General features: G+C 29.2%; 1 protein-coding gene across 2 annotated transcripts; it reads right to left on the minus strand.

The window, feature by feature from the left end:
- Positions 1–539: 539 nt before the first annotated feature.
- LOC114165791 (delta-1-pyrroline-5-carboxylate synthase) lies at positions 540–11,552 on the minus strand. Of its 2 annotated transcripts, none has more exons than XM_028050373.2 (20): positions 11,277–11,552; positions 7,014–7,085; positions 6,815–6,918; positions 6,406–6,508; positions 6,124–6,285; positions 5,621–5,898; positions 4,904–5,054; positions 4,385–4,549; positions 4,139–4,216; positions 3,899–3,988; positions 3,583–3,669; positions 3,372–3,458; positions 3,199–3,295; positions 3,024–3,127; positions 2,797–2,872; positions 2,068–2,218; positions 1,907–1,975; positions 1,473–1,539; positions 1,322–1,392; positions 540–997 (listed from the first exon to the last, which is right to left on the minus strand). In XM_028050373.2, the coding sequence occupies exons 1-20, from the start codon at positions 11,436–11,438 to the stop codon at positions 916–918; spliced, it is 2,256 nt and encodes a 751-aa protein (XP_027906174.1). In that variant the 5' UTR covers positions 11,439–11,552; the 3' UTR covers positions 540–915. The 2 variants fall into 2 exon arrangements, with proteins under 2 accessions (XP_027906174.1, XP_085524243.1); XM_085668117.1 differs by having other exon boundaries at positions 5,621–5,910.
- Positions 11,553–14,468: the final 2,916 nt, after the last annotated feature.

The following is a 14,468-nucleotide window of genomic DNA, read 5'->3' on the forward strand; positions in this document are numbered from 1 at the left end:
AAAGCACTTAGACATTAACACTACTCTAAAAAAGTTTGCTTTAAATCCTACAAATCTTTATTTCATTTAAAAACAAAATGCAGCACTTTAAGATTAGGTCATTTCTCAAGTTTTACATCCATAAAACTTCATTTTAATAAAAGAAAAAAAGAAAATTTTATAATTTTATAAGTGTTTGTTACTTTTTTTTTTTCATGAAATATTTTATAAGTTCTTTACCTTCTTTTCATGAAATATTAGACTAAAGGTAATTTATTGACCCTGCATTACGTTATCTATTAAAATTGATTGACAGTTAAGAATTAAAAAGATCTATTGATTTTATTCTGTTTTTTTTTTCCTACTTAAATATTATTGTGCTAAAATATTTAATAATGTATTTAGTAGAAGAATGTAAGGAGAGTAATTACAAATATTTTAGTAAATTTGACACTAATAAATAATATTATATTTAAATAACTGCGTTTGATTAACAATGGATGTATATGCCAATAAAGTTCCGTACAACTAAACCTCTATCAACAGTAAACTGAGAACAATTCTGCATAAAACAAAGTAGAATTTCTATAATAAAAACTTCTCCATAATTATTCAAGTTCACTAGTATACAGTGAATATAACTGTAATAACATTGCTGTTATGCAAACTCTGAAATATGATATAAAAGAGCACCAAGGAGCAATATAATTGAATACAAACATTGATATTATTATTTCCTCTCCCATGAACTTGCTCCAGGTAAGAAAAATGCCCTGGAAAAAAGGGTGAAGTGATAGTTACCATTATACATGGCCAACATCTCAGCCACTTCTGCATATCATAACAGCACACAACAGAGATGTTGCTTGCTTGAGGGAGCATATTAGCTTGCAACTGATTGAATCCTTGCTTGAGGGTGAAGTTCTAAATACAAAGTTATGCTTCTAGTGGCAATTCCTTGTACGTGTAATTGATTCCTTGATCTCCATTAACCACATGCCCACTCCCTCTCAATATCCTGCATTATATCCACAAAATATGAAAATAAGAACAAAAAAAAGTTGGATAATGTAACTATAAGCCTAGAATGGTATTGTGATTTACAAGTTAAAGAGTTATAGGTTGTTTTTTAAACATACTTTTTCATATCATTCATTGCACTTTATTTGCAAAAGTGGTGGGGGGAAGTAACTGTGTTTTAGTTTAATAGTTGCAAAAGTAAAATAAAATTATATACTGAAGAGATCCACAAAAGAAAAATTTGAACCATTGAATCTTTCCTCGTTGAAATTTCTATTTTCATCATTGGAACTATAGATGGAAAGAGCTTAGATTTGCATACCATCTGTTCGTCAATAAACCCTCTACTCCTACTGGGCCTCGTGCATGAATTCGACTTGTGCTAATTCCAACCTATTCAATAGTTAATGGAACCAAATGAGAAAATGAAGTTATTGTTACTAACAGCAATGAGTTTTGTAGAAGATCGTTACCTCTGCACCAAGGCCAAAGCGTGCTCCATCACAAAATCGTGTACTTGCATTGTGGAAAACTGCAGCACTGTTTGTACACAAGGCAAAGTTGCATATGTTCCACAGTAAGTATCAGGAAGAAACAAGAGTTATTCATAGTCAAGTTATCAGAGTTGTCATTAAGGAAACATGTGGCACCATGTATGAAGAAAGTGAGAAGAAAGAAAACATCTTTTGTGTGCAGAAAAATAGATGATTGATTGTATGAAATTTACAGATTGCACAGACTTTCAGATCCATGGATTGATTTGGGGGGAATGGGAAAGTAATGTTAATGAAATAGAATAATTTATTGAAGATAAACTAATGCTAAATCATACTTGATAACTCAAATCTTGTGAGCTAGAAGAGTGTAAATAGCAATTGGAAAGAGACACAATTAATTTGTCACATACCTGTCAACTTGACTTAAGAAAGTCTCAGCAACTTCACGATCTTCTGTAACAATGCATTCAGTATGAGCACTGCAAAAACAAAGAAAGTAAGAACAATTTTAAACACAATTGTGCTATGACAAGAGAATGGGATGAAAAATATTTGGAGGATCCTAACATACCTTCCATGTTCATGTATGTGGTTAATGGCATCAAATACATCTTCTACAATTTCAACTGTGCAAGCAAGTGAACTGTACTCATGATGAAAAGCGCTTGTTTCAACAATATTTAGTATGCCACTAGCTCTTGGTCCACCATACAGTTTAACACCTGCAAAACATTTTGTCTTTGTTCATACAAGTCTTTTCTGACTGTGAAGAAAAAATAGGATGCATGTTGCTTACACCATTTATCAAGAAAAGAAAATTTGACAGGTTTTAAATTTGACAAAAATAAATTGGAATACTTTCATATTAAACAATCCTCTTCCATATTTTCATGAAAATGGATTCAACTTCTTGTCTTGCTTTTGCTACAAGAGTTTTATTTCTCTTGACTTGAATAACCCACAATATCTATTACATATGATTTTCCTTTGAAAAACTTGTTTCAAGATAAAACATTCTCTCTGTTCTTTTGAACTCACTTCTACAATTTCCAAGACTAATATCAATCTCTGTTTTGTGATTACTTTTTCTTCCCTCAACATGCACATTTTACTTCTGATTCATTGTACAAGTATATCATGATATGATCTAATATATATACATTTACATAATAAAATTAACATAACAAAATCTCTTCTCATCCCATGAAGGGAATTGTTAAAAATTCCAAAATAAAAAAAAAAATCTTCAAGTTGGATCAATGTTGTTTGCCATAAAACCCATTTGCAGTTAAAGTCATACCTTCACGTTGGAGTTCAACGACAAGCTCATTAAGTCCACCATTGTTTGATAGATCCTTGTGTACAAGAAGAGTTTCCTAAGAATACCAGAACAATAATATTTTGATGAGCATAATCTATAAATTCCAATCACACCATACACACCAATTTAGTAAAACCCAAAAGGAGTGGAATGTTACATATGAACATGTTTTACTTAGTGAATTGTAAAGGATGTGCAAATGTTACCATTGCATTGCAGGCTGCAGGATAATCAGTCTTTGCATCTCTAATAATCTGTTTTGCCATATCAATCTTAGCTGATTTGTCGACATATACATGACAAATTCCATCTGCATTACAAAAATAATAAATTCAGCAAAAGTTTTATATAAGAAATAGGAAACTTATACAAGAACACTACCAGCATGTCCAAGAACAGGAATTTTTGTTGACTCCTTGATTTGAGAAACAAGTTTATTACTGCCTCTTGGGACCACAAGATCTATCACATCATCAAGCTGAGGTAGAGTATAATTAGTGGCAAATCATTGAAGAGAAATTAATTTTTGAGGGATTTTATTAGAAGTATCCAACCTTAAGTAGGTATGGAATTTCATCTCTTGAATTCACAAGGCCAATAAGTTTGTCACCTACGGTATTTGGAATCACCGAAGTAATGACCTACAGAAAACAAAAAAATGAAAGATAGAAACATATGCATGATTAAAATGACGACAATGAAAGATTAATCATTGTGTAAACCTTATCAAACAAATGCCTCAATCAAAATCAATAAATAGTAAACCTTGTGTAAGATTGCATTTGATCGTTGGGCTTCTTTTCCACCTTTAAGCAGTAAACCATTCCCACTTCGAATTGCCAATGCAGCTATCTGTTAATCCATTCAGCCATATCACTAAAAGGTCAACATCCAAAACTAAAATTTCATACAACATACTTATTGTCAAAAGATTGAACAAACCAACATTGCATGTCATAGTGAAACAACAATCAACTTATACTAACTTGATAATTTGTAATCATGCTCAAATGTTTTCACCTTGAACATAATTTATTGAAGAAGGAAGTAAGAAAAGAAGGAATAAAAATCTTAAAATAACCTGCACAAGGGCATCTGGTCGAGACTCGAATATAACCAGAAGGACTCCCAAAGGACATGAAATTTTCTCCAGGATGAGTTTATCTGCTATCTGAGAAAAGAGAACAATAATCCTCATTGTCACCATGAGTGTTGAACAATAGAACATGAAGTTTAAAAACATATGGTTTCAGTCAAAGCAATGGTTATAATGTGTTCTCAAATCAAGACCAGTGAAAATTATAATGTGTTCATTTTTCACCTCTGTTCTTTTTAAAATTTGACCAATTGGTTCTTCCATAGCTGCCAACATGCGCACAGACTTTGCAAGCTTAGAGATCTGTAAAGTACAAAGATAGAGGTTAGATTAAAACACGCTTAGAAAAGAAAAACTTCATAAGAGATGCTTTGGAACATAGGAAATCTGTGTTTGACAATAACAATAAAGAAAATCATGCATCTTATCCTTCACTATTCAACTAGAGTATGCAACCAATTAAACTCTTGCCTTCTCATGTTTCAGGGTTAAACGTGATATCAACGAATTTTCATATCCAGCAAGCACAGCATCAGCAACATCAGCTTCATTCTCAAGACTTATTGCACTTGCATTTTTCTCCAATGCATCAGCAATTGCCAATAATATTTTACTCCTTTCTTCAGATTTGAGGATCTGATACAAAAAACATCAAATATAATTCTAGAACTACCCTAATTCAATTCATTGTGTTGAGAAGTAATAATTGCAGTAGCAACAAAAGAAGAAATAGTTTGGAGTTTATATTGACAATATAGTAGAAATAGTAGCACAAATCATTAGGTAAAACATTTACAATGGTAAGAGTAATACAAGACAGATAAATTTTACTGATTATTATTTAATAAGCCTTAAATTGGTTTATAAGGATGAATATAACAACACTTATAGTATTTGATGGAAATCGTATTAAAAATCTTTAGAAAAAATGTCGATATGCTATCATTGGAAGATCAATTTAGGAATTACTCAACATGCAACTGTATTCACCTGAAGTCTTCTAGAACTCTCGCGTGCTGAAACTGCCATTTCACGTGCACTCTCTTCCTTTATATTGCTCCACAAGTGAGCATCTTTATGAAAGACAGTACCTATTCTTTCCCCTTGAAGAACCCGTATGATATTGTTTGTAGCATAGCCACTTCAAGAGAGGTTTAAAAATAATACAAAGTTAGTCAAATGCAAATTCCTAATCTATACTTTCAACTCTGCTTTACCTCCAAATTATAACTCACAACAAAAATTAGAATCCTTTTCATTCTTTTCTCAACTTTTTTCTTTCTAGAATTACATGATTCACGAGCCGCCATAAATAGCAATGGTAGAAACAAACATTTTATTTTTTTCAAACTCATGAAGACTATTAGATATAATTTATACTCTAACATAGTGGAATATATATCTACATTCCCTTATCTTCTCATATGATATCCATACTTTAGATGTTATATAAAAAGGGGGGCAAAGGAACACATCAATTGATGCAAACCATTCCTTTGCAAAGCACTTCATAAGAAAATCTAATTCAAACCATTCCCTTTTGGATGTTGAATTCATGGTTGAAAAATTTAGCATAAGTAGGTGACTCCCCAATGTTCAACCAAAACAGTTTATGTAATGGTATTTAGAAAAAGTGAAACTAAAAGTAATATTTTGGTGAAAGAATTTTCTATATGGCTAAAAGAACTACACAAAAATGAAAGGTACCTAGTTATAATGACAGGGATACCAGCATGAGCAGCACAAACCGCAGCATTAACTTTAGCAGTCATACCCCCTCTTCCCAATCTTGACTTGTCTCCAAAAGTAATTTCCCCTTGATGTTTCTCCTTCACATATGTGTGGATCAACTTTGAGTTTGGGTCACTTGGAGGACCACTGTAAAGGCCCTCAACATCACTCAATAAAACAAGAAGATCAGCTTTAAGTTCTAAGGCTAATAGTCCAGCCAAACTGTCATTGTCCCAGAAAATACCAGAAGAATCCTGCACACAGTGCTTGCAATTTAAGATGATCACATCAGATTTTACAAATTCATATTGTTGATTTTCTTTTTGTCAATCAAATTAACATATTGTTGCAACAGATTTTTTTTTTTTTGTCAAACCATCTCAACAAACTAAGATAGTAATCTAAGGAAAAAACTAAAATTTTTTAAAATAAAAAGTAGAGATAATTCAAATGAAACAGAGGAGGAAAAATCAGCCTACCTCGTATGGTGCTTTCCTAGTACTAACAGCATCATTTTCATTGAAAATGGGGATAACCCTTAAATCTAATAACGCGTTCACTGTGTCCGAAAGTTGTTTTCTGAAGCCAGCATCCCTAAAAAATCCATCATTCACAAGAAGTTGGGAAGAAGTCACATCAAGCTGCACCCAGAAAAATCTCATATCAGCATCAATATGCAGAAAACAACAAAATCATTTGAAAATGCAGTAACTAAAGAAAATAAAACAATATTGGATCAAGCAACTCAGTTTTGTCGCAACCTGGCTGAACATGGTATCATAGAGAGCCATGAGACTACTTTGCCCAACAGCAGCACATGCTTTACCATCAAGCTCACCTTGTGGCTTTTGAAGATCAGAAAAACTGTATCACAAACAAACAATTTCTTTCAGGTTAATCATTCTCACCTTCAATTAATAGAAAGTGAACATGTTTTCATTAGCAACTTCAGTCCTACCCGCATTCACTCTTAATCACACAAATGGGTCTAAAACTTTCTGTGATAAACATGATCATAGGGTTTAAAACATCAAAATACTTAAACTATGAACACAAAAATGTGTGAAATCCATTATTGCTTAACAAAATGTTCATGTAATAGGAAATGACAAAATATAATTTTTCATTGAAAAAGATATACAATCATCACAAAAGATAAATTCTAGGAACCTGCTATTGGCCAATTTGCGATATCTAAGTCTTTGCCTGCCAAGGCCAACAGCACCTGAAGTTACCAGTATGACTTCAAATCCTTGAGAGCTAAGTTCTTTAAGCTGCCACAATTTCATTGGAAACACAAATTTAAGTCACATATACACAAAATACATTGCAATTAAGATATGTAACCCTAAAATTTTCTTTTCAATACCTGCTCACAAAGAGCTCCAATTCTACCTAGTGCCAATCTTCCATCACTTCGAGTAACAACAGCTGTTCCAACCTTCAATGAAGATTATGAATAAAATCTGTTAATAAATTAAGTAACGCAAGAAGAACATAAAACAAGTAAATCTGCAGAAAAGTGAAAAAGAATCATGCAGAATGGCTAATCAATAGTCAGTAACTTAGAGAAAAATGAACTTAGATCTCAACATACATATGAAGATTCAAGGATTAAACATCAAGCACAGGTTTTCAATAAGAAAATAGATTGTCATGTTGATTTGATTATAATCTGTTAGAAAATAAAGATTGTTTATTAAATTTTACACATTAAAAATATTTAATAATATAGTTTAAGGGATGACAACATGAAATTTAAAACACTCTAATATTACCAAGGTTTAGATTTAAATACACTGTTCTAAACTTAAGACAAACAAATTAAATATTAATACGCTTCAAAAACCACTTCCAAAGCAATTATGTCATCTCAAAATAATTTAGTTTGATATAATTAACTTTTAACATAGTTAATATAGTTTTTTCTTAATAAATTATAACTATTATTTATACTATAATTACAAAGATACTATATAATAGAATGAAACTAATAACTAATATTTATATTCTTATTTGACAAAACAGTGTTTAATTTATATATCAATATACGTTTTTACTTGTAATAAAAGATAAAATTTCAATTTTCATAATTATTAAAATATTTTCAAAAAATAATTATAAAAGGAATAATTTTTGTAATTTTATCACACGTAATGTTTTATTAGAAATAGTTAATTAAGTTTAAAAAATATTTATATAAAATGATAAAATAATGAGATATATAGATAAATAGTAAAATTTACAAATAAGTATATAACGGTTACAAAATTATTATAAAATGGAATCCTTAATTATGAATATATATTAATTATTATAAAAATAAATAATTTTATTACTAACTATAGATATATATTTAATTAGTGTTTTGTGTAGTTTATATTTCAAATATATAATTGCAAAAAATATTAATTTTTATTTATGATACTCTTATAAATTGTTCATCATAAAAAATTAAGAATTAACATAGTTGAAGTAATCTATATATATATATATATATATATATATATATATATATATATATATATATATAATAATAATAATAATACTTTCTGGTGGTTCCGTCTCTGATTGAAAGTTCGATATTGGTGATGCCAAAATTTAATTGCTCTGAGTCAAGAGAGAGTAAGGCGACTCAACGAGTCAGTTCAGCACGGCAGTTCCGCGAGTGAAAATAATTATCGGAAGGATCTTTTATATTATTCCTTCTAAGTACGTTGTTATACACTAAATTTTGTATATTAATTTTTTTTATATATTTTAAAATTAAAAAACTAATATATTTTAAAAACACAAACAACAACCAGAGTTAATATAGAATCAAAACCTTATTATAATATTAAAAAAATACTAAAAAACTTATCTTTTTTAATTGATAAATAAGTGCTCTAAATATTTTTTTTGTTGTCTATTATAATATTAAAAATACTAAAGAAATTATGTTATCATCCATATTTATTATACTAACAAGTATCTTAAATATTAATTATTTAATATTGTCAATTTATTCTTTTACTTATATTTATTTTACTATTATAAACTTTTAAAGAATTTGTTTACTTTTTCATCTATTTATTTTAATATTTGTTTTTTTTTATCTTAATATTATATATTTTATTCATATAAAAATATACAAACAAACACCAACAATCTACAGGTTTAGAAATGATTTTCATAGAGAAAGATAGATACACAGATGTAGATGTCAGAGTTCAGGTACGTAAGAGCCTGCCACGTGTAACACTTGTGGGCCACACAAATCAGGATATTGTTCTTGTTTAATATCTAACCCTAATAACAATTACGGGTCATTATCACATCAATTCATCAGGTTTTGTGAACAAAATATGTGAGTAACCTTTCAAAAATATATATATGCAAACGATATACTTTTCTTCACAAAATAATTTCAAAATAAATAATCTTTTTAAAATTATTTATCTAAACATACTATGAAATAAATGTATGTGTGAAACAAAGTTTTCCTATTATTTGATTTTAAAAATTATTTGAAGTATGGTTTAAAATTAAATTATAGCAATGATTTATAATCATCTTGTTTTATTTCAATACTTTAATCTAAAATTGTTTATCTCTTTTAAAACTAAGAAATTTATTTTAATAAAACTACTCCTTGATTAGCACTGTTTAACCTTTTAATTATATCACTGTCTAACTATTTTATGTTACTTTTAATCTTAATAAAATATATATTGTTTAAACAAAAAGTTAAAAACTAACCAAAGCCCTAAAAGTATTACTATTTAACAAGTATTTTTATTTAGAAAATATAAATATAATCATGCAAAAACATATTTATATACCATCTTAAAATAAATAATAGTATTAAATATTTTTTGCTCACTAGATTGGCTTAATAACATTCATCTAAAAACTACTTTTTCAACTTTCAATAGAGTTTTCAACAACCAATTATCTTTATATCAGCCATTTTTCTTAAACATGAACTATGCTAAGTACTTCAAAATTTAAATTATTTTTTTAAATCAATTTAAAAAATTGTTTATCTTAAAGAATGTGAGGTGGAGGGAACCTCTAAACCTTATAATTTTGAGTAGGGTTGGCAATAGTATTATGAAAAGATTGACAAAAGTCCATCACCAACCTAAACACTCAATAATTTTATGAAATGATTTCTAATGTCTACCGAAACCTAAAATATTCTATGTATTTTACAGATAAAATATGGATCACATCTTTTTAAAAATATACCTAATCACTTGGCAACAAATACATCTTTATGTTATTTTTTATTTTTGAATTATTTTTGCTTGTTTTTCAAAGTGTACTAGAAAGCATGTCAATAATAGTCTTTTTGATCTTAGTTTTTGTTTATTTGCAATAAAAAGAAAAAAAGAAAGAAATTTTTCATTTTAGTTTTTGTTCGTTTTTAATAAAAAGAAAAAAAGAAAGAAAAATTTCATCTTAGTTTTTGTTTGTTTGCAATAAAAAGAAAAAAAGAAAGAAAGTAAAGACTCATACCATTCCATCTATAATCTTCTTATTCTATCTATAATCTTCTTGAAAAAGTAAAAATAAAAAACAAAACAAAATGATATGATAAAAGAAACATACTTTTCCTCTTTTAAAATAAACTACTTACTCAAAAATATTTTATCAATTTAAAACAAAAATAAATATGAAGATAGAAACGAAATAAATATATACAAATACATCCTTATATCTATACATAATTTAAAATAATGAATATAATTTATACTTATGTTTCTCAATGCAATTGTTATCTGTTAATATGAAAATACATTTAAAAAAAAAACCTAGAGTTTATTTGTTATTTTTTTTATTTTAGTTCAAATAAAAACAAACTAAAAATAAAATAGACTCATCGTAGGAGACATCGTAAGAGACACAGACCATGTGCAACAGAATATTTATATATTTAATAGAGATTAAAAGAACAAGTTCTCATTGAAAAAATTAATAATAACCACCTTATATCTCACTCTGTTTTTAAAATTTAATAAATAAATTATATCACTCCATACACTGATAACAAATTCATAAAGAATATTTCTCAGCTTTCCAAAATTATATGTTCATAACAAAAAAAACTCGAAAATCAAGTAAAAACAAAATCACTATACCATTAGCTTTATGCCACAGTGATGCTAAAATCATAGCATTTTCGATTGTTGAAAATATTGAAGTTTGAACAAAGAAACATAAAAATATGAAAAGATAAAAAGGGTTTCACTTTCATTACTTGTTCGTCAGAGAAAAGAAAACTAGAAATTTAAAATTCTGGGTTCCTTTATTTGTTTTCTTCTACATATTATTTTCATTTTTTTCCCAATATTAAAAAATTTGCACACAAAACAGAGAAAACGAAAGAAAATAATTTTCGATGTTTCTGAATAAATATACTGAAAAACATTGTCTCAAGTAAAACCCTTTTTAACTTTTTTTTGAGATCATTGAATGCACGAAAGAAACAGAGATATCATAACAATAAAGAAAAATAACAAAACAAATTTTTTCTTTTCGTGAAAAGAAAATAAAAAAAGAAAACAAATTCTTTGAGAATTTCTCACAGAAAATAATATGATGAAAACAATGAAGAACGAAAGAGTGAAAAATGGAAAAACTGCACCTTTACAATGAGACGCTTGACCTTGGAGACGAAAGCTCTGGAAGGATCGATATTACCGGAGAACTGAGTTTGGAAGAGCGAGTTGAGGTGAGTTAACGCGGTTCCATTGACGAGGGGTATTTCAGAGGGTTTGGCTTTGGTTCCATTTTGGAGAAGTTCCATTGTTGATGAGAGTGAAAAAAAAAATGAGAGACTGAGACGAAAGAAGAAGAAGAAGCCACAGAGATGTGAAGTTCTGTTCAAACGATAAGGGCTTTTAAAGGCATGCACAGGGTTTTCGTGATTTTTTATTTTATTTTTTGTAAATAATTTGCAATATTTTTCTGAATTTGGTAACCACCAAAATTTCCGACTAGTACGGCATCTTCATTGACTTGGGAGTTTTTTTGACAATGGAGTTGAGTGTATGAGAAGGAGTATATCATGTTTAAATTTTTAATACGTTTTTATAACTAGAGATTATTGGTATAATATGAATTTTTTTTGGACTGATTAGGAATTTGAGAGTGAGATGTTTATTATATATATATATATATATATTATTTTGAGTTAAAAAAATTAGCCATGAATGAGATAATTAATGAAGCTTTTGCATTGTTAAACTAATGAAATAATTTATAAAGAATGGAAGTGAAATATTTCTTAATGTCAAGCGTTGTAACGTTTTAGGAATAACAAAATAGACTAGATGAAAATTAAATTAATAATTGGTAATAAATAAGGAAATAAAGGGGAAATAAAAAGTACTGGATTGAAGATAAATAAATAAATAAATAAAGTCACGTATAAATATTCATAAAATTCTTTTATAATAACTAATTTTATTAATAAAGTTAGTTATGATAATAATCATACAAAGTTAGTTATGATAATAATCATACAGTACCAATTTAGATATTAATTTATAAGATAAAAATTTATTGGTTATTAAAATAGTAACTATTATTATAACTGAAAAATTATAATTTGTAACTAAATTAATCACTAATTTATTAGAGACTCATTTACATACTAAATTTTTTTATAGCCAAAACCTAAATAGCTAATGTTTACCAATCAATTTATAAACTAATTTCTTTGGTAGAAAAAAAAATCTTGGTAGCTAAATTTTATAGACCAATTTAAAAATCAATTATAATTTTTTATTCATAATAATGACTATTTTAGTAACCAATAATTTTTTATTTTATAAATTGGTATCTAAATTGGTCACTACAGTGACTAACAATTTTTTATCACTAGAATTAGTTGTTAATTTGGGATTTTCTTGTAGTGACTAGTTAGTTATTTTTTTCATAAAGAATTTTACAAGTTTTATCATACATTGAAATGTTGAGTTAAGCCAAATTCAATTAAGATCACATTGGGACGAGTTCACGCAAGGTTAGGCCGAGTTAGTCTAGGATTGAATCAAGTCCTCGAGCCAATCCGAGTCTAGGTGAAGTTGAGTAGGTCTAGATCCGACTTGAGACAAGTAATCTCGTGTCTTGATCTAGTTGTGTTGGTTGAGCCCAAATTAAGGCGAGTTGACCCGAAGTCCAGTCAAGCTAAGTTGACCCAAACCTAGATCAAGTTAAGTTGGCTCAAAACCAAGTTGACGTGAGTTGGCCTAAACCTAGGTTGAACCTAGTTCATTCGAACCTAGGTTGAGTTAAGTTCAGGCAACCCACATATAGTTGAGTTGGATGGGTCCATGTTCATTTGAGTTAGGCTAGGCCCAAGTCAATTCTAAATCGATTAAAACCACTTCAGGCCTATTTTGATTAAGACTAGGTCAAGCTAAGCCCAGTTTGATTCGAGCTAAGATAAGTTGACCTAGACTTGGGTTGGTTAAGCATAGTCATCTTAGGCCCTTGTCGAGTTGAGTCGACTTAGACCCTAATATAAATCCATCTTATATTTAAAATGAGTGCAATGTGTTTGTGTTAAGTTTCTTAAGATAACTCCAAGAAGATTCCCAATGAACATTAAGATAATCAAATGGTTATCTAGATGTGAAGGTGCACTTCAAGGAGCTCAAAAGAGAGGAAGAGAAGGTTCAATTGAAACAAAGAAACAAGACAACAATAGCGAACAATAAGGGTGTGGAAGCATTAATGGAAATAAAGAACATAAGAACATGAATTCAAATAACAAAAGATGGAGATAATAGAAGGGGAAATGGGGAAGGCACGCCAATTGGGGGGGAGCAAAGTCTCACTAAACCAAGATAAGTGGTGGTTAGCGCCACTTGAATCAAGGTTCAAGATAAGACCAAGAGTAGAACACTCTCCCAAGAAAAAAGCTCACAAATACACACAAAGGTGTCTTTTAAATTCAATATTAATCAACCCTTTACATGTGGTCTAGAGGTTCCCTAAAATAGTCATGGATATGGACCTATAAGCAAATATAATTGATTGAGGTCATACCTAACCAAATAAAACAGTTTAAATGTAGTACTCAAGAGTTAACCTAAGGTCGTCTCCCAATGACCAATGTATTCATCCAAAGGTTCCAATTACAAACCCAATCGGGTGGGGGGGGGGGGGAATTGGCAGATTCAAAAATTCAACACAGAATCAAAAAACATAATTGCAAATTTATAAAACAATGACAAAAACAATATTGACTTGATTCAATTGAAATTCCACAAATAATAGGTTATGGAATTACTTGGTTCTGTTAACTCTCATGAAACTCATGATTAGGCAACCAAGCGAAACTTAAAAAATGAGTTCATCATGCAATTAAGCAAAAACATACATCATTCAACTTCTCTCACACAACTTAAGCAATTGTGACACAACACACACCTATTAAGCATGAATAAATGCTGATTAAAGTGCACAACAACAATGTAAAACTATGATTAAGCATCTACCAATTTTGTATTCCTTCTAAAAAGCAAAGATTGAAGAGCATGAAGAGCAAATAGAACTGAAACTGCAATAGAGAACAACAACCTCAAGGTTTCATTTCAATTTCTTCAAGGAATCAATACACAGAGTTTAGCAAACCATGGAATTCGAGTTACAACTCAAAGGAAAACGAAAATGCGTCATTCAATTGAAGAGAAGAGAAGAGAAAATGTGAACCAGAGGAGGCAATGTGCAAAAAACATATACCTATACAGAAAACGTGAAAAACCCTAACTTGGGTGTTGTTCCAATATGCAGAAACGTCAAAATGGAGTGGATGCCTTCAATGGCT

The sequence above is a fragment of the Vigna unguiculata genome, chromosome 10, assembly GCF_037176805.1.
Source record: "Vigna unguiculata cultivar grain cowpea cultivar isolate G323 ecotype 2 chromosome 10, ASM3717680v1, whole genome shotgun sequence".
NCBI lineage: Eukaryota > Viridiplantae > Streptophyta > Magnoliopsida > Fabales > Fabaceae > Vigna > Vigna unguiculata.

Bases quoted from the DNA above. Each gene is read 5' to 3' on its own strand.
- LOC114165791 (XM_085668117.1), bottom strand. From the start codon at position 11,438: ATGGAACTTCTCCAAAATGGAACCAAAGCCAAACCCTCTGAAATACCC. The intron at 6,286-6,405 runs GTTGCGACAAAA...TTCTGGGTGCAG, and splicing joins ATGATACCATGTTCAGCCAG to CTTGATGTGACTTCTTCCCA. The intron at 4,217-4,384 runs GCAAGAGTTTAA...TGTACTTTACAG, and splicing joins TAACCCTGAAACATGAGAAG to ATCTCTAAGCTTGCAAAGTC.